Genomic DNA, 20,768 nt, shown 5'->3' with positions numbered 1-20,768 from the left:
TTGGAGCTCCTTCTCTGGCACAGGCTGGCCCGAGGGTCTAACATTTACGGGGAAGGTCCCATACCACCCCTTTTCATCCTGGCAGGCAGGACCAGTGACCTCACATCTGGGGTCAGAACTGGCTACAGCTGAAGGGCAGGACTCTTGCAGGGACACTGACGGTGAGCTGGCCCCTGGGGTTAGCATAGAAGCTCAGGACAGTCAGGCTGACTTCCCGGCCCAACTCCTGGGGTGGTGGGGGACTCAGGACTCGCTCAAGATCTGGGTGTCCATACATGTGTCCGCCTGTGGCATGTGGGGCTCTGCAGAGGGGACCCCGGGCCCAGGGCAGGGCAGGTGCTAAGTAAGGCCGTGCTTGCCTTCCCTGCAGACTCCACCAACAGGGACTCTCTGGATATGATCGAGCGCTGCATCTGCCTGGTGTGCCTGGATGCCCCGGGAGGCATGGAGCTCAGCGACACCAACAGGGCGCTCCAGCTCCTCCACGGCGGAGGCTGCAGCAAGAATGGGGCCAACCGCTGGTACGACAAGTCCCTGCAGGTAAGCCTCCCCCTGGCAGGGCCAGTGGCCGGAGCTGCCTCGTGCTTACATCCAGCAGGCTCTCTTGCTGGCTTCTGCTGCCTAGGAGGTTGCATCTGGGGCCGAGGGAGCGGAGGACATGTGCCATTGGTGTCAGGTCCTGGACTGGCCAGAACTCTTCTCAGAAGCAAGTGACGAAACCCAGCTCCAACCCCCCTAATCTTCCTGCAGCCCAGCCTAAGGGGCCTCTGGGTCAGGCCTGGGACTCATTCCCCATCTCCCATCACACACTGTAAGGTGGGGGCTCCCAACCAACAAATCCTCAACACATTCAGCAAGAAGGCACATGAAAAGATGCTCAATATCACCAATTATTAGAGAAATGCAAATCAATACTACAACGAGGTATCACCTCACACTAGTCAGAATGGCCGTCATCAAAACATCTACAAACAATAAATGCTGGAGAGGGTGTGGATAAAAGGGAACCCTCTTGCACTGTTGGTGGGAATGTAAATTGATACAGACACTATGGAGAACAGTATGGAGGTTCCTTAAAAGACTAAAAATAGGGCTTCCCTTGTGGCGCAGTGGTTGAGGGTCCACCTGCCGATGCAGGGGACACGGGTTCGTGCCCCGGTCCGGGAAGATCCCACATGCCGCGGAGCGGCTGGGCCTGTGAGCCATGGCCGCTGAGCCTGCACATCCGGAGCCTGTGCTCCGCAGCGGGAGAGGCCGCAACAGTGAGAGGCCCGCGTACCGCAAAAAAATAAATAAATAAAACTAAAAATAGAACTACCTTATGATCTAGCAATCCCACTACTGGGCACATACCCTGAGAAAACCATAATTCAAAAAGACACATGTACCCCAATGTCCACTGCAGCACTATTTACAATAGCCAGGACATGGAAGCAACCTAACTGTCCATCGACAGATGAATGGATAAAGAAGATGTGGCACATATATCATCTAGGGTGTTGGGCCATGGACCCGTGTCGGGCTGCGGCCTGTTAAGAATCGGGCTGCACAGCAGGAGGCGAGCGGCGGGGGAGCGAGCAAAGCTTCATCTGCGGCTCCCCCTCGCTCCCATTACCGCCTGAACCATCCCCCTCTCCCCCCAGTCCATGGAAAAAATGTCTTCCACGAAACCAGTCCCAAGAAGGTTGGGGACCGCTGATATATACAATGAAATATTACTCAGCCATAAAAAGAAACAAAGTTGGGTCATTTGTAGAGACGTGGATAGACCTAGAGACTGTCGTACAAAGTGAAGTAGGTCAGAAAGAAAAAAACAAATATCGTATATTAATGCGTATATGTGGAATCTAGAAAAATGGTACAGATGAACCTATCTGCAAAGCAGAAATAGAGACCCAGATGTAGAGAACAAACATATGGACACCAAGGGAGGAAAAGGGAGGGTGGGATGAATTGGGAGATTGGGATTGACATATATACACTACTATGTATAAAACAGATAACTAGGGCTTCCCTGGTGGCGCAGTGGTTGGGAGTCCGCCTGCCGATGCAGGGGACATGGGTTCGTGCCCCGGACTGGGAAGATCCCGCATGGCGTGGAGCAGCTGGGCCCGTGAGCCATGGCCACTGAGCCTGCGCTTCCGGAGCCTGTGCTCCGCAACGGGAGAGGCCACAGCAGTGAGAGGACCACGTACCACACACACACCAAAAAAAACCAGATAACTAATGAGAACCTACCATACAGCACAGGAAACTCTACTCAGTGCTCTGTGGTGACCTAAACGGGAAGGAAATCCAAAAAAATAGGAGCTATCGGTATACATGTAGCTGATTCACTTCTCTGTACAGCAGGAACTAACACAATATTGTAAAGCAACTATACTCCAATTTAAAAAAAAAAGAATCATGTCTGATGCCTGAAGATGTCAGCTTTTCTGAATTTCTGTCACCCTGGCCTGGCCATTTCGATATACCTCCCTTCATCCCTGAGGAGTAGGGTAGCCCAGCATCTCCACAGAAGAAAAGTCATAAAATGAAACAAAACCATTCGTATATATACTTTTAAATTTTATTTTTATTTTTGGCTGCATTGGGTCTTCGTTGCTGCACACAGGCTTTCTCTAGTTGCAGCGAGCAGGGGCTACTCTTCGTTGTGGTGTGCGGGCTTCTCATTGCGTTGGCTTCACTTGTTGCGGAACACGGACTCTAGGCGCATGGGCTTCAGTAGTTGTGGCTCGTGGGCTCTAGAGCGCAGGCTCTGTAGTTGTGGCGCATGGGCTTAGTTGTTCCGCGGCATGTGGGATCTTCCCGGACCAGGGCTCGAACCCGTTTTCCCTACATCGGCAGGCAGATTCTTAACCACTGCGCCACCATGGAAGTCCCTGTTCATATATTTTTTCATTCACGTGACATCAGCCCAGAAACAAGACATTCACTTTGGCCTGGAGAAAAATACTCACCCAGATGAGAATGAAGATTGGGCCATTCATTCCCGTTCCCCATTCTTTTACCCCAGCACGCCAATCCTGTATCTAATCTTATTTGTAAAGGCCCCTGCAGTTTCACAATGACCATATTAAGTAGCACGCAACCATCTTTATGTTTTGATTTAGCATCACTCACGCTGGTAAGCATTTCTAGGCCGCCTCTCGTTTTTCTCCCTCTCTGTACCCTACATTCTGCAGGTTACCCTTTGTATTGCTTTGCATATTGATTCTGCTATTTCTGCTGAGTTCTCTCCCTGCTGCGCTGGCTACTTAGCCTCCACCAGTGGTGCTAATGGCTTGTAATCTTTCATGGAGCAGCTGTGGGATTGAAATGATATAATGGATGTACAGGACCTGAAATATAGTAAGCCTTGGTAGTGGTTTTTAAAAGATACCATTTTCCTCCCTTTCTTTTAGCGACAGGGACAGAAAAGCGCTAATGTGTGAGTGGGCACAGCCCTCCCCTCCTGCCTCACGTGGATGACCATGCCCACCTCTGGGCTCTTTTTGCAGGCAGGACAGATTATCAGGGGAGCTGGAAAAGCCAAACAGGCTCCATGAACGTGAACTGTAAAGTTCAAGAGCGAGTCTCAGGACAGAAAGGCAGGGGACACAAAGGGAGAGAGCAAAGAGCCTACAAGGGATGAATCTTGAGAGAAACTCTGTGGGAAGTGTGTTTGCTTGAAGAATGGGAGAAAAGGTTCGGGCAGCTATGAGACTGGAGGAGACAGGGAGACAGCTCAGAGGTGTGCTATGCCTCAGTTCCCTGGAAGGTCTCATAAACTTTTCAGTAGCTTGTTGGTTTGTTTTGCTTATGGATGACAGGCTAGTACCTCTTGAGTGTCATGCTGTGCTGAGGTGGACCTCAAGGCAGCCCCACTTTATTCGCGTTATGCTTTAAGAATCAGATCCCATTCTTCTCATTATTTTCTCCTAGTCCTTTTGTACATACTGAGTATGTCCCTTTTCCAAGTCAACTAAATCCAGCCTTTGTACAGTCATAAAAATCATAAGTAATCTTCACAGTTCCCGTGGGCCTTTCATATGCCTTCTCTCTAATCCTCACATCGATCTGGTGAACTGGGCCTTATTGGATCCATTTTAAATGAGAGCAAACTGAAGCCAGAGAGTTGAAGTGTCTTGTCAAAGCTCTCCCAGCTGGCAGGCGGCAACCACAGAACTGGAATCAGGGTTCCTGACTTGAAGCCCAGGTGGCAGTTAATGGGGCATCCTCCGTTCACCTTTCTTTCACTCCCATCAAGGGATATTTTATTTCTCCCTAGGAATCTGCACACCATCCAATATGGATCATTATCTTTCATTATTCATTTAACAAAATTATGAAGCACCTACTATGGGGCGATCCTGAGAATAATATCAGTGGTGGCCAAACACACAGGGTCCATCAGACACGTAATCACACAAAGCAGATGGTGGCCCTTACGTGCACCGTGAAGGGGAAACAGGGCGAACAGGAGACTAAGGAGCTTGCCCAGCACCTGAGGAGAGTGTGTACAGCCTCGGCGTGAGCTCTTAGGAATCGCTGGGCTACTTGAGCCAGGGAGCTTTGGGCTCCACCTTCACTGCCTGGGGCATTTCTGGGAAGGAGGTCACACAGTTTAGAGCTGTCTTGAGGCTCCCATACTCTCAGGCCATGGCAATTGCATGCAGCGTTCCTTTCAGGAAATGATGTGCTTTGGTGTCCCTAGAGGAGAGTTTCCCCCTGAGAGGTGGGGGCAGAGGGAGAATGCGGGGTTCCTGACCTGGGGCCAAGGTGCTGGTTTGAAATACTGACTGTCCCAGAGGTCCACTCACTTCTCTTTCCTATTGCAGTTTGTGGTGGGACGAGACGGCACCTGTGGCGTGGTGTGCGAACACTCCCCTTTCGACGGCATCGTCCTGGTGCAATGCACAGAGCATCTGCTCAAGCACATGTGAGTCTGGGAGCAGGGCCCCTCCCGAGCAGCCAGAGGAGGCAAAGCCAGACTGCCAAGCAGCCGCCAAGCTAGGCCAAGAAAAATGTGGGCGGCCGCTGGGGGGCCACACTAGTCTGGAAAGTGTCTTAGCAGAAGATGAATTTGAAAACCAACCTGAACAAGGCATCATATGCTTTATCGGTCATGGACAGAAGGGGCAGACTGAACAACAGGTTAGGGGCAGACTGAGCAACGGGTTAGGGGCAGTTAGGGCAAGGCTTGGCCAAGAATTCTCAGCTTTAAAGGAACCTCTGCTTTGGTCCAGGGAAGTCCAGGTCGATGTCTTGCTTGTCCAGAGTCAGGGCTGGGCCTGCTGTTGACCCAGCACAGAGGAGAGGCCTCTGAGTTGCGCCTCTTTCCTTTCCCTTGGGCTGGGTCTCTCTCTCCAACTCCCATCCTGCACAGACTGAGTACTTCTGTGGGCTGGGTCTCTCTCTCCAACTCCCATCCTGCACAGACTGAGTACTTCTGTGTCCCTTAACCACACCATGTTCCTTCCTCCATTCACAATTTTGCTCATCTCTCCTTCTAGGATCTTCTCCCTGAATCTATAAGTTCTTCCATGATTCAGGAACCCTTCAGGATCACTGAAAACCCAAACCTGCCCTCATAAACAGAACAACACAATTTGCTTGTTCCGTTTGTCCCAGAGTGTTTTTGAAGAGTTAGTGGTGTAGCGTGGTCAAATGGAAAACATGAAAAGGAATACTGGGCTTCGGAGTCAGGTGGAACCGGATGGAATCCTAGCTCTGCCACTCACTCATTTAGGTGGCCTTTCTGAGCTTCAGAATGTTCATCTGTTTCATGGTTTGGGGGGCAAATCAAACTCCAACAGCTAAGATGACTACAGCACAAAGAAACAAGCTGCCCGCAGCCCCCCAGCTTGCAGGCCACAGGAGGTCACCACTTTGTCCTGCAGGGTGAAGACCAGCAAGAAAATGGTCCGAGCCGACTCGGTCAGCGAGCTCCCAGCACCCAGGAGACTGAGGTGGAAATGCTCTCCGGAAATTCAAGGCCTCTTAGCCTCCTCGGCAGAAAAACTTCAACAGTAAGGAGAATCTCAGGTCTTTGGGGGTGGTGCTCCGGGGGTCACCCTACAACGCCCCCGCCCCACCAGCTGCCAAGGCACCCTGGAAGCTTCCAAAGACCCCGGCCACTCTTCCTCCTCTCACCTGCCTCTGCCCACCCCCCCATGGAAATGTAGTCAAACAGAAGGGGAGTTATAACTCTTGGGGAAATAACCTTGCTGAAGTATCCATCATTTCCATAAAATGCAAACGTGGAGCTATTTTTTTCCGCAGGTTTCACCTGACTGAGCAGAGTCAAGGCGGGGAAATCATCCTCTGCTTTCTGGGGAGTCATAAACAACTGGTTTGAATAAGTCATTTGAATCCAAGCTCTTTCAATTTACTTGAATTTACACTGCAACTTGACAAGGGGCCTTTTTCCCCAAGGGCCATGCTGGCCCTAATGGGACCTAGGCAGGCGGGCCAGGGATGGATGTGAGCCCTCGCTGACAGTGGCAAGGTGTGCTGGGAGCCACGGGCTGGCAACCTGATCTGGACTTTGGTTGTTCATTCCCTCATTCAATAAGTGAGCATGGGTACATTGATTCACTCTTTCATTCATTCATTCATCAAACACGTGTAGAGCTCTGGTGTGTGCCAGGCCTCTGGTAGGGCTCTGGGGACACAGAGATCAATGTGCCACGGGGCCTGCCCTCCATACTTTAGTGGAGGAAGTGGACCCCCAACACAAAAATATCAGATGCAATAAGCACCAAAACCAGAGAGAGGCGTTCGAACCTGAACACACAGAGGACACGGGCGCTGGGTTCTGCCAGGATACTGAGGGAGGGCTTTACAGGGTTGGGCCTTGAAGGTTGACTAGGAGTTCGTGGTACCAGCAGCTGGGGGAGAGATAGGTTCATAAGAGACCAGGCTGGTTTGGAGGCCAGCAAGTGAGAGAATGGCCAGAGTTGGGGCAATAAAGGGAAGTCAGGGTCACATTGTGGAGAGCTTCATGTCCTTATGTTATGGGGACTGGAAGCTGTCCTGTAGCAGTGAGGAGCCCCTGGAGGATTTTGTGCATGGGGTTTCAGGGAGCCAGTGAGGAGACCGTGGGAATAGCACAGGTGAGCAGGACAGAACCTGGCCGGGCTCAGAGGCCGAGTGATGGCGAGGATGAGCCCCCAGCGAGCTGCTGGGGAGGTTGAATGGCTTTCCACGGGGAGGAAGAGAGGCCTCAGGTGTTCATCTGTAAAGCTGTGCTCGTATCTCAACCCTACGGGGCTGTTCTTGGGACACACAGGCTGTTAGGAGAGTGAACTGGTGGGCTGGTGAACCCTGGGCCGAGGAAGGAGCCCCTTTACTTTCAGGGATTCAAGCAGGCGTCACGCGGTCCCGAGACCCCTAGCTTCCCTTTCTGGAGGACCAGAAAAGCCAAGAGAGGCCTGTGGGTGGGGAAGCAGCAGGAGCTGAGGGGGGTCTTGAGCTGCCATGGAAGGCAGGTAGGGTCTGATGGCCAGGGCTTGGACAAGAGGTTCCCAGGTGTCTGTGGTGACGGTAAGCTCAGCCTGTTGGGGGATGGTGGGTCAACAGGCCCGACTGAGCAGTGAGTTCCCGTGAGCACTGGGCCCTCTCCGAGTCCTGATGGGTCCCCGGAGCCTGGCATGGCCCACCGAGAGCTGAGCTCACATGGCTGGGGGGATAATTCAAGGCACAGCAGGCAGGGAACAGAAAATCCTGAGGGAGTGTTGGGGGGGAGGATCAGGGCTGCCCACCGAGGGCTCTGCGCACGCGCACACGTGCGGCTGGTGGATGGGCGGCGAGGACCTTGCTGGACGTCGCTTCAGGCAGCAGTCAGCCCGGACCCCAGACTCATTATGAAGGAGGAGACTGGTCAATATGTGAGGGTGGGCGTTGGGGGAGGCCGGCGCTGAAAGGTCTCAGTGTGGACTCAGGGACTCTTCCTGCTGCTCTGACAATGATTCGTGAGCAGCAAAGACCTACGCATGTCAGGGGAGGCTCAGCAGCCCTTTCTGGGTAAAATGGGTTTTCAGTCACCAGCAAAGCCCAGATGAGCAGCTCTTGCTGTGGTGACCGTGACCAGCGGCCAGGCTCCAGGCCTTTCTTCCATAGCACGACAGGGACGAGTCTCAGTGAGGAGATGCTGCTTGCAGCCATCAGAGGAACGGGCTTTTCCCTGGACATTGGGGATTTGCAGGTCTGGCAGGATGGCCGGGATGCCTAGAGTCCATAGGGATGTCGGACACACCTTCCCAAACAGATTGAATGCATGGCCTCTTTCAGGCCTTCTGTGGGCAATGAAGTTTTAGGACTTTGTTTGTGGGCAGTGTTCTCCCTGCCCATGCAAATGTCCCTCATGCTTCCGTGTCCTTCGCTGCAGCCAGGCCCACCTCCCCTACCCCCAGAGCAGGGCCACTACCCAGCCAAGCCTCACCTTTAGCTCAGAGTCACCCTGCTTGGCATGCCTTCTGCCACTTCCAAACGTCAAGGCCTGTCTCTGACAGTGCACTGGATATCTAGCGTGCTGGGATGTAGACCAGGATCAAGAAACTTCGTTAGACCCTGTGGTGAGTGCATGTGATGGATGCATCTTTTCTTTTTCTTCCACAGAATAGTAAAGAATCTCGACTTCACCGTTTATAAATTTGATGACTATGGGAAAACATTCATTAAGCAGCAGAAATGCAGCCCCGATGCTTTTATTCAGGTGGCCCTCCAGCTGGCCTTCTATAGGTAAGTACAGCCTGCTAAGATGCGCTCACTGACAAGCTACTCTAGAGTCTAGAATCATCTTGGAGGGAGAGATGACTTCCTGTGGGCCTAGAGGATGGGGGTATGATCAGGGCAGGCTGCATGGAAGGAGGTGTCACCTAACTGGGTTTCAAAGTGTGAGTCCAACCTCAGAAATGAAAAGAAGGATATTGCAGTCAAGGAGCTGGCGAGCGACGGCCCAGGGGCACAGAGCTCACAGGGAAGGAACACAGAACTCACAAGGGCCAGGGAGGTGATGAGGACGTCAGGTAGGGAGGCGGCTTCTCCTGCTGATCTCACCCAGCCCACCTGGCTCCCTGTACAATTGTGACCTGTTCCTCTCCACCTTTCCTGGCCTTGATAAGGAAACGGAACTAGCATCACCACCCTGCCCGCCGCGGCAAGGGGGTCAAGTCAAAGATTTGGGGCTTGATTTGTCTCTCTCATTCCCCTCATTCCCATGTCAATTCTCCTCCAAATGTCTACCCTCCATCCTCTTCCCTTCACCTCCACTGCCATCGGCCCCTCCCAAGCCCCCATCATCCAGTGCTTGGTCAACTGTAGCATGCCCTGGGGGGTCTCTGCTTCCACTCTTGTCCCCTCTAATCCTGTCTTCATGAAGCATGAACTTTGAAATATGCAAGTCAGTCTTTATCACCTACCATGTTTCCCTTCACGCTTAGAACAAAGTCCAGCTCCCTGTGAACCAGCCTTCCCTGGGGCCCTGCCCCCAAGCTCTCTTCCGCCTGCAGATCTTTGCTCTGGCTCTGCCTCTGCCCACCCACCCATCACCACTGCTCTTCACGTACCAGCTCCTTCCCACCGCTCAGGTCTCAGCCCAGGTGTCAGCCCTCAGAGGCCACCTCGGGGCTCCTTGCCACCCAGCTCTCTGTCACGGCACATTGCGCTTTTTCCTTCATGGCAGTCGTTATCCATGTGGACTCCCTTATTCATTAATTTGCTGACTTTGTTTTCTAGACTGTCTCCCCCAGGCATGATGTTCTGGGTATCTTGCACACCTGGGACAGAGTAGGCATCAGGGACTGTCACAGACATGAGAAGACACTGCAGGAGTTTTAGCCCAGGGTGGCACAGTGAGGTGTGTGGTTTAGAAAAATCTCTATAATGGTAGCTGTGTGTTGGGGAAGGGATGCCGCGTAGCGAGGTAAGAGTTGAAGGCAGGGTTGGGAGCCTAACTGGTCTTTTATAGGAGGGGAAAAGTAAAATGCAAAATAGATCTTCCTCAAGACAGGGCTGGCCCCTGTTGGTTTCAGCGTTCCAGAAGCTATAGCTCATAAACTGGCACGGGCAGTAAATAGCACTATGCCCCCACCAGAACCTGCCTTCGGTTTGCAGCCGGGGGAGGCATAAAGCGACCTTGGAGAAAGCCGGGGCAAGGAGGTGTCACTAACGAGCAGGCGGCATCCCAGAGCCCAGTGTCCCATGCAGGGGGCTGTGACTCATGGGGAAGGGAGTACAGCCACTCTGTCATCTGTCAGGCTGACGTCACCCCACACAAGGACTGTGCTCGTCACCAGGACATGGAGACCTCACCGGCAGGACCTGGCCTCTGGAACTGCAATCAATGCCGTTCTGATACTCAGATACTCAGATGTATGTGGCTAAAATGGGCCACGAGGTCAGTGTTCTGCTGGTGCCATAACTGGGGACACTGCTGCACCGGTACCCCCCTGGCAAGCACTTCAGAGCTTCAGATCCAAAGCCCAGAGGGGCTGGTAGACACTGCATAGAGCCTCCCAACTCCACCCTCCAGGGATCTTTGCTGTCACTGGACATGGCCAGGAATAGATGTGGCCAGAGGCTCCCGGGCTCGTTGAATAGGCAAAATACGACCTGCTGCCCATGGAATGCGTTCTTCAGAGTTTCAGCTGTAACAAAAGAGATAGTTTTTAATCTGCTCCTACATTCAGCAGAAACCTGGAAGCTACCTAAATTGGGATTGATCAGCGACCAGCCAGTGATGGCGTCTACTTTTGTGCTCGGCATGGCATTTGCCCCCAGGGGCTAGAGAGATACAGGAAGTGAGCTCCCTGCCAGAGTCTTGGGGAAATGAGACATAAGTGTACAGAAAGTGCCGTTCGCTTGGCAAGCCATACAGTGCCAAGCACTGTGCCAAACCAGACTCTGCCTTCCCTCCTCCTGGAGCTCACCCAGGGTGGGAGAGACATGCCCTGAGAAGGCCAAGATACAGGGCCCCAGCTTGCTGTGTGACTTCAGGGTGTCACTGCCCCTCTCTGAGTTCTGTGTCTTTCCCCTCCCTGACCCCAACACCAACAACTTTCCTGACTGGTGAGAAGGGCATGTGCCAGCCTGGTGTGCGAGGGGAAGAGACTTGCTCTGGCTGGTGGGGACAGCGGCCACTGCTTTCTGGTCACAGACGTGAGGGAGGAGAGGCACAGCCCTTGTGCCCGTGGGTCTGTTTGGAAGCCCTGCTGCCCCTGGACGGTGAGCCTCTGCAGCAGCTGACACCCACGGCCACTAAGGCCCCTTTCCTGCCTCCATCCATAGATCATGCTTGAATTGTTTCTAAATAAAACAGGATTCCCTCAAGAGTGCGAATGATGAATTAGTCCATGCTGTGCTATTAATCAAACACTAATTGGATCTCGCAGAAAACCCTAGGTTTCCCACCAGACTGGGACTTTAAAAAAAACTACCAGTCACGTCTTCCTTATTTTATATCCACACAATATCACCCACGCAGGAAAGTGTGCTCAACTCTTCGTATCCGAGGCTCCCCGACATTCATCTTTGGGGAATCTCCTCCAGAATCCTATTAGCGTTAAAATGAAATACTGTGCAGAGCGAAGGCAGGATTGTAAAAGTAAGGGCAGCCAAGGCCATTTCAGCATTTATGCCTCCCCGAGAAGGCGGCGCCGTCTGCCATTCCTCCTTCATCCCGTGCAGGCTCCACAGGAGACTCGTGCCCACCTACGAGAGCGCGTCCATCCGTCGGTTCCGCGAGGGGCGGGTGGACAACATTCGATCAGCCACTCTGGAGGTGCTGCGTTTTGTGAAAACCGTCACTGACCCCATGGCCACCGTGCCGGTAAGTCCTGCTGGCCCGAGGAGTCTCAGGGGGACCAGTGAGGCAGCTGTGGACCGCCTGTCCTCTCAGCCCCGAGACAACCAGCTCCTTTAGCTTGTCTGCCGCTGAGCACCCTCTTAAAGCCCCATGCGCTGTGTCTCTGGTCCATTTACAGGATTCAGAGAAGCTACTGCTCCTGAAGGATGCCATCCGAGCCCAGACCGAGTACACAGTCATGGTGAGTGACCTCGCCTCAGCTCAGGACTGTGGGCTGTGCCCAGTGCTGGGGCCTCGGCATGGGCTCTGGGTGACAGCCGGGCCACCACCTGTGCAGCGACTTGGTGAGGGCACCTCACCTCTCAGAGCCTCCTCTTCCTTATTTTCAGAACCTGGGTAACACACCACTCCTGGTTTTTACACAGATTTTACAAGAATACAATGAATGGTCTTTGAAACAACAACAGTAATAATAACACCAGCATGTATAGCGCTTTACAAATTATACAAGAGAGTCAGGCGTGTGGTGGTTTGCACACTTGGCACAATCTCAGGTGAGGCGGTATTTATTCCCACTCAGGACTGGTTTTGTCTTCTTATTCTCCATGTATTTATTTATACTGCCTGTGAATTAAAAAAATATTTGCTGAAATTTAACGGTGAAATCGAAATTGTAAGGGAAATGTTTCCCTAGTTTAGGGAAATAATATATTTTCTAGCACTGCAAAGCCATCATTTGCATACAAACAGAGAATAAGCTACTACTTGGGCTGGTGATCGATGTATTAATTGCAAATCTTTCGATACAGTCTCTGAAGGATCATATAATCTCTGAAAGGTTGACTGATTTCACTCTATATACTTGAAAGCAAGCACAACACATATCTGGGTTTTAGAACTAGCCAATGTAGGCTTTTCTGTAATTCAGTTGCTAGGTCCCTGATTCATCGGAATGGTTAAGTGTTTGTTCTGTTTGGGGAAAATCAAGCTCGCTGTCATGTGTTCAGTGGGTAGCCTTTGTTTTCCCACTTTATGCCAGGCAAGGCCCTGGGTACTAGGAAATAAAAAATGAAGCCCTATGCTTGGGGAGTGTACCGTGTAGTTGGGAGAAGAGGTCTCACGTGCTTCAGGAAGTAGCGGAGAACATGGAGTAGCAAGGTCCTTCTTCTGCTTGGGAAAGCCGGGAAGACTTTTCAGAGGAAGTGGTGCTTAATATGAGACTTGAAGCATGAAGAAGTGCTTGTCAGGTGGGTATAGAAGGGAAGGATGGCCCCAGAAGGGAACAGCATGTGCAATGGCAAAGAGTCTTGAGAGAACAAGACATATTGGAGGGAAAGCAGGTAGTTCCATATGTGCAGCTTGCAAAGGACAGAAAAGCAGGAAAGCTCGTGATGCTGGATTTCCCTGTCACAAAGCTTACCCTGGTGACCAGGTAGAAGGACTGGTTGGAGCGTGGGGTGGTCTGCCAAGAGACAGAATTAGGGACCTATATAATGTTTAGGGAGAGCTGGTAAAAGGACTGATGTAGATCAGGGGCAGGGGGTGTTGAAGAGGAAGACACAAACTTCTGATCAAACATGGTGAACTGAACACAAGGGTTTACTGTCACTCCCTCTAAAACCCTCAGAAACATCAGCAAAGGGGTTTTTTAAAGCCATAAATACACTAGAGCAAAGAGAATGGGAAAGGAGATGACAACAAAGTTTCAGAGCTGGAAAGCAGAACAGATGGCATCTGACTTAGCAGACCAGAGAAAGCTGAAACCCAAGCAAACAGTGAGGGAGACCCAGGAGCCCAGTGAAGTGCACTGCAGAACCTCAGAACGGCTCAGGTGTTGGAGGCTCCACCAAAAGTAGGAGTGCATGTGGGACTGAAAAGAAGAGGATTCACTGATGATCTATATGAGAAGCAGTTAGCCCCTCAATTCCTCCTTTGACCTTAGTGTTGTCCAATTTCCTTGGTATGAAAAAAAAAAGTCTGAGAGGAAAAAAATCAAATACAAAGATCAGGAATAAAAACATAATTGGACTTAACATCACTGGAAGGTGGAAGATACTGAAACAATACCTTCAAATTCTGAGGAAAAATGATTTTTAATGCATATTCTATACCCAGCTAAACTATCAAATTTGAAGCTAGAATAAAGACATTTTATACAGATAAGGTCTTAAAATTTTTACTTATTAAGCCCTCTTTCTTGTAAAACTATTGGAGGATATAGACCACTAATGTAAGAGAATAAAGCACGAAAAGGAAAGTCATAAGCTCAAACATCAGAAGATTCAACACAAGAAAGAGGTAGAGAAAGAGGATGAGAGTAAAGGGAGATCCCATGTTGACAGCTGTTCATCAGATCCAGAGAACAGAGGGTCCACAGAGAAGCAAGAAGTGAAAGGAGAAATTAAATTGATAAATTATCTGATACATTTTAGTGTATTAAGGGAAGTTTTACACTTCGAGCTAAGGGTTTAGGAATCAATTAGTTACAGATACATAGAAAGGTAAGCAAGTGGGAAAATCATAGTTTGATTATTTACAAATTGTCATTTCTAGGGAAAACAAAAAACTGGATGAGAAAGGAAATCTGATTCTAATACACTACAGGACTCAGCTGTGAGTACCTGTATAATTATAACCACGTAAACACTGAATATTGATCAAGCAACAAGGAGTTCAAATGTAACTCTATTTGGGAGCATAGGAGAGTGGAAGTGTATTTGGGGAGTGGGGATATAAAAGAACCAAAGTTTCATCTTCTATAATAAGAAAACTGAAAAATGCAGTAACGGCAGTCTAAGCGTGTTGTTTAGAACTAAGAAAGTCAGTCGCTAAAAGGGTTCCAAGTGATTGCTTCTGTGGAGTGAGACTCAGTGCTGGCAAAGTGACATAAGCCTTTGGCTTACTTGGGGTTTTTTTTTTTTTAACTATAAATATACAACTTTGATAATAATTTAAATTTTTATGAAAAATTTAGAAACATATCTTCCAAAGCATTGCCATAGGCTTCTGTTGTTTTAACTATTTTAAGTTGGTGAAAACGACAAAGTAAAAGAGAGAAGGGATGGGAAGAGGAGAGCTATAAAGATGCTTTGTAGGTAAATCTGGTACCTGGTTGGCCGTGCAGGGTAAGGGACAGAGGAAGGAAGCCAGGAGACCTCCAGATATCTGGCAAGTATATTTGGTAGTGGTAGTGGAGAAAGGAAATTCCAGGGAAAGGAGCAAATGTGATCCAGACTCGCTATCACATACTCTCACAGCACCTTATGCTTTTCCTTCCTAGCATTTACTCGGTTTATGATCACAAGCTTAGTTGTATGGTTGGTTAACATCTGTCTCCCATCACACTCAGCCTCCGTGAGGCTGAATCTGTGACTGCTTTGTTCTCTAGCAGCTGCTCAGGCACATAGTAGGTACTCAATTAAGATCCCTTGAATGAAACGAAAGACTGAATGCCGAGTCATTTTACTCATTACTACTCATGGCTCTGATCCAAACAACCTGTTAAATCAACCCCAATTGCTACAGTGACTTCAGAGATGGTGAAAACAGGGGTGGATTGGCTGCTGCACAGAATAGCTGCTTTGATAGATCTACACAAATCAGTCATTAAACAGAGGCAACCAGAGAAATTAAAAGTGCATCTACTTCATAGCTGGTCTGTCTCACAGTTCTTCCCCTCTGTCCTAAGGGGGCACATCTAAAATGAGCGGTGGTTGTATAACATGTCTTTTCAGCCCATAATTAGGGGCATTTGGAGAGACTGGGGCCTCTGAGTCATCTTTATGCATTCATTGTCAACTGAAAGAAAATAGCTGTCAAATTCCAAAACGTGACTTGTAAACCTGAACAAAGTTCATTGTGATGGGAGGTTTCCTCCTAGGTGGGGTGTTAACAGCTAAGTGGCCATCCTACGTAACCGTGAAACCCCCAAGAGTTACTCACAATTACCCTGTTGTTGATCCAGAGGTTAATACGAGAGACCAGATGTGGCCCCTATGTCTCCATCAGCGCCCCGAATTGCCCCAAATAAGCATGTAATCCAAGCAAAACCCATGTGCGTGCTACACATGCAGCCTCCAGTGGGGAATATGAAGAATGAGTGCCCTGGCCTCACTGCCACACTTCCAACCACACCACCACCACCCCTGGGCTCCTCCTACACAGAAATTCTCTTACCACTGCTTCCACTGCTATTCTCTCACCCGCCCTTTTTTTAAAAGATTTTTTTGATATGGACTATTTTTAGTCTTTATTGAATTAGTTACAATATTGCTTCTGTTTTATGTTTTGGTTTTTTGGCCACGAGGCATGTGGGATCTTAGCTCCTCGACCAGGGATTGAACCCGCACCCCCTGCATTGGAAGGCAAAGTCTTAACCACTGGACCGCCATGAAAGTCCCTCTCTTATCCTTTGATAAGAGTTCAAATACCTGTGACAAAAAGGAAAACCCTTTCTTCATCCAAAAACCCTTGAAAATGTGAGCTGAGCCTCTGCTAAGCTGTCTAGTTCCTGTCTCAAAATTATTCTTAGATTACGAATCCAGTTTAGTTGAATTGATTCTGGGCCCACAAAACAGCAGCCAAGACTCAGGAACAGACCTCAGTGCTCTCTACCCCTCATTCCTTGGGCTCCTGCTGGAGTATGAAGTGTTGGTTGTGGTGACAGTCTGTCCAGTGATAGCCCGGGGCACCCCTCCCCATGCTTGGATGGGGCCCAGCACCCGTGCTCCTGCCCGGATTCCTGCCCTACCTGAGAAGGCACTGGGGATGGCCCAGCCGACCCCACTCTTTCCACTTAGAGCACGGAGTAGTTATACACAGTGTACGCCAGCAGGGACCATGCTGTTGGGAGGACTCAGACTCACTGACTTTTAACTGAGGCATCCTCGTGTTAGAACCCAACCTGTTCCGGCTCATCCTGTGGACGTAGAAATGCACAAGGGCCCAAGGAGCAGAGGCCATGTAGTACAGTGGTCAGTCCTGGGCGGTCACCCACACACGTGGTCTGCAGCAAGCACTGGGTAGGCGAGAGCAGTTAGGGTCCCCTTTAGCACTGCGGACTAGAGGGGAGGGGAGGAGGGGGAGCCCGTGTCTCATGTCCTGTTCTTTGTCCCCAACTACCCAGGCCATAACAGGGATGGCCATTGACAACCACCTGCTGGGGCTGCAGGAGCTGGCTCGGGAAGTGTGCAAGGAACTGCCCGAGATGTTCACGGATGAAACATACCTGATGAGCAACCGGTTTGTCCTCTCCACCAGCCAGGTACAGCCCTAGCACGGCCATCACCCAAGAAGCCACTTAGTAGAAGCAGTGGGCTCTCTAAAGAGCTCGGTGTCTACAGCCCACTGCTTAGAGTCAGGCAAGTCCTGGCTCTGCTCCCAGTGAGCTGCGTGGCCTTCAACGGAAGGACCTGAATGCTCAGAGTACAGGTCTCCCCACCTGTACTCTGGGCATAATCATGAATGCCACCTTAGCAGAGGTGGGCAGGATGGGAGAACACCCATTCTGGTGTCCTAACCATTAGGCTTACTCCTTCCAACGTTGCCTGAGACGTGGTGTTCCACCATGGTGACTACAGGCTCTGAAGCCCGACAGGCCCACAGCAAGGTCCTGGCTCAACCAGATGTGACAATATCAGTGGAAAGCCCAGCCCAGCGGCTGGCACAGACAGGGTCCTCCGAACAGGTCACAGCCATTATTCTAAGGGGCCACTGCTGGCCCAGCATCTCCTAACCAGTGCTACAGGCTTGTTCTGTCGGAGGATCACTGACACAAAAACAGAATGCAATCCATTAGAGAAAGGCAGCCATTTAGGGAAGAAATTACCTATTCCCCCCACCCCCGCCCCCGCGAATGTCAATTTACTAAAACTCCACCTCATCTGCGAAAAGCTGGATGCGGGCAATAAAAAGGGCTGATAACGTTGTGTTTGAGGATAAAAGCACACTCAGTAATTTCATTTTGGCATTATGGCAGTGAGCTTGCAGACGTGAATAAACGAGGGCAGAACACAGCAACATAAATTCTTCAGGAAACCATCCATGGGCAAAAAGTGCTTCAGAACGGCTTTATGGCCTTCGGCTGTTACACGGCAAATTTATCTGACAATGAGGTGACTCTATTAGCAAGACTAATGGTTTGTTCTGCCCCATTCAAATGGCCAGTGTCATTTCTGAAGGCTGGAGCACACAGAGCCTGTGGGTTTAAAGCAAACCCCACCCTGCACCTGCTCAAGAATGTGCTCTATTTTCCCTCTAAAGCCAGCTAATAAAATTAATTTAGGGCGTGGTGACTCTTTTTTCCAACTGGAATGAACATTTATGGCTTGAATGCCTTCAGAAACACTTTCTTGGTTTGTGATCCAAATTACAAAATCTCTGCCCTCTGAATTCAAAACATATCAGGTACATAACTAAAACTCCAGTTGATGGCCATCTTTGAAACGCCCAGTGCTGGGTAATTGTGCATGGCCAGGCTGTGGGGAGAAAATCAGACCAGCCAGGCAATACTGACAGTAATTAAGGATGTGGGAAAAATCGACAGAGAAGACGAGCCAGATTTCCTCCAGTTCATAAATTACTCCCTCTGGGAAGCCATCTAACTGTTGGGTGCCACCAGGGTACCATTTAGTAAATTGCTCTGATTGCCTCGGTGATTCAAACAGCCCCCAGGTGAAGGAGAGACTCGGCTGAGACCCAGCACCAGGTCACTCTGGGAACTTCTGACTTCACAAGTAGAGCAGATTTCACACCAGGGAGGGCGTTATGGCCCTTCTTCTTCTGATTTCATGCAGTTAGATGGGTTTGTTTTGACGACTCTGGCTGTGGCCATCCATGATGAAGCAATCAGTTGATGGGGTTAATTCAGTCAAACACCCAGGTGGAAAATAGTCAAAGAGAAGCAAATATCCCATCGAGGCCCCTGGGTTGTTGGAACGCCATGCTTTCTAGCAGACTTTCAGAACAAGCCGCTTCTGACCTGTCCTCTCCTCCAGGTGCCCACCACCATGGAGATGTTTTGCTGCTATGGTCCTGTGGTACCTAATGGCTACGGCGCCTGCTACAACCCCCAGCCAGAGAGCATCCTTTTCTGCATCTCCAGCTTCCATGGCTGCAAAGAGACCTCTTCAACCAAGTTTGCAAAAGCTGTGGAAGAAAGCCTCATTGAAATGAGAGGCCTCTGCAGTCAGCCACCTTGTGCCACGGGCAAGCCACTGGTGACAAAGGAAAAAGTAACAAGGCCCAGCCAGGGGCACCAACCTTAACTGCTGCCACTAGGTTTCACCTCCTCAAACCCAGCATTCTGCAGCTGCCACACCCTGCCGAACCCCTGTCCCAACCCTTACCCCAGCTTTCTGTAGCTCCCCTGTAACTCTGGACCCAACACACAGACCACACTGAGGCATCACACAAAGCTGGAGTGTTAGGAGGAAAGCGTCCCTCAGGATGCATGGGAATCGTCATTATTGATCAAGGTGCCCTCAGGCCTGCGCACTGGGATATAAAGCCAGCCTGGCCCGGAGGTGGCCTGGGCGAGATGGGGAAGGCACCACTGACTTCCCTCCATGGCCATGGAAGCTTAATATTGGTTTGCTTCCCAGCAGGACCTAGCGTGTTCAGGTGATGTTTCTGCCCAACGAAAGAGTCACCTTATTATGTGCAATGTACCCAAATGAACCACAAAGGAAGAGGCTAACTCCAGGTCATGACCTTGTGTCTTTTTGGGAGGAGTAGGGGGCTTTGTTTTCAGATTCAAAGCAGTCTGATCACGGCATTCAGAGTGACCTGCCCCGAGACACACAGGCCTGTAAGCACTAACCCACCCCCCCCCCACATACACACACACACACACACACACACACATACACACACAGAGCACAAGTTAATTTAAAATATAATGATCTGGGCCTGCAGACACATTTCTCCTTTTGCCTCCCAGAAGCAGCCTTCCAGTGAGTTCAGAAAATCTGGTCCGGCTAGTCTAAAAGGGAAAAGAAATGGTCCACCATTGCCCTGGAGTAGCTGCTGCTCCCTGCTTTCCCCGGGGACGTGGCAGGGACCACTTCCCCAGGGATCCTGCCACTTGCATTTTTTCTGGTTGCATTCCCACCCGCCTTCACAAGAAACATGCCCTGATAGGTGATCTGTCTCTTAGAGGACTCTTAGAGGAGAGAGGGATGCTTAGGGGGTTTTCTGCTGCTGTTGTTTATTTGTTTTGTTCTGTTCATTCTTGAGAGGCTTTTAAGAAAACCACTGTGACGTTAATTTCAGATCTCAGCAGCCTAAGCAGGGCACCCTTGGACAGCTGGGCTCCTTTATGTGGAGGATGTTATCTAGGGATTCTGCCTAAAAACTCGTGTGGAGGAGCCCAGAGCAGGGCTCTCCACTGGCCTGGGGGCTGAGGGCACAGCTGGCAGAGAGCGGGGTTGGGAGAAGGGAATGGCCACATGAAGAGCCAGCCCTGACAGAGGGGCAGACAGTCCACAGAGCCGAGGTGAGATTGTCTGGGGAGGCTGTGATCGTGGAGGAGATGTGAGAGGCACTTTCTGCTGGGGCATATTTTTATGGGAAAGCAACCAGAAAAATCAAAACTGCAAAAAGCTGAGGCAGCCTGCCTCTGTCCAGAAGAGGTGCAGAACTGGGCTCCCATCACACTGAGTTCTGCCATGCTCCCTGCGGGGTTTTCTGGAAAAGCCTCCCTGCCCCTGCCCATCCTGCTCTGTATCACTCTGAGCCGTCCACACTGGCCCAGGGACCCTGCATGTGTCCCTTCTTCAGACCACTGCGCCACCTCTCTGCACTTTGGCCTGTATAGAAGCCGGCAGGGCTGAGATGGGATGGGCATTTTAACTTTGTAACACAAACAGCCCAATGTAGTGAATTCCTTAAACCCCTGGTTTTAGATTGCAGATTTCTATTGGATGATCTGGGAGATTCTGGCACTGCCCTTCAAAATTATTGGTCTATAGGTCCATGCTCC

At 50.5% G+C, this 20,768-nt stretch overlaps 1 protein-coding gene across 1 annotated transcript in view; it reads left to right on the top strand.

The window, feature by feature from the left end:
• Positions 1-19,121, top strand: part of CHAT (choline O-acetyltransferase) — a 50,440-nt gene extending 31,319 nt beyond the window's left edge. Inside the window, exons 8-15 of the mRNA XM_065894136.1 lie at positions 371-540; positions 4,821-4,921; positions 5,883-6,011; positions 8,602-8,724; positions 11,671-11,812; positions 11,967-12,029; positions 16,914-17,051; positions 18,784-19,121. Of these exons, the coding sequence (XP_065750208.1) occupies positions 371-540; positions 4,821-4,921; positions 5,883-6,011; positions 8,602-8,724; positions 11,671-11,812; positions 11,967-12,029; positions 16,914-17,051; positions 18,784-19,053 (1,136 nt within the window). The 3' untranslated portion in view covers positions 19,054-19,121. The remainder of the gene's footprint in view (positions 1-370; positions 541-4,820; positions 4,922-5,882; positions 6,012-8,601; positions 8,725-11,670; positions 11,813-11,966; positions 12,030-16,913; positions 17,052-18,783) is intronic.
• The last annotated feature ends 1,647 nt before the right edge of the window (positions 19,122-20,768 follow it).

Source organism: Phocoena phocoena, chromosome 16 (genome assembly GCF_963924675.1).
Source record: "Phocoena phocoena chromosome 16, mPhoPho1.1, whole genome shotgun sequence".
NCBI lineage: Eukaryota > Metazoa > Chordata > Mammalia > Artiodactyla > Phocoenidae > Phocoena > Phocoena phocoena.
The sequence above is the reverse complement of the archived record's forward strand: the minus strand, read 5'-3'. Positions and strand labels throughout refer to the sequence as shown.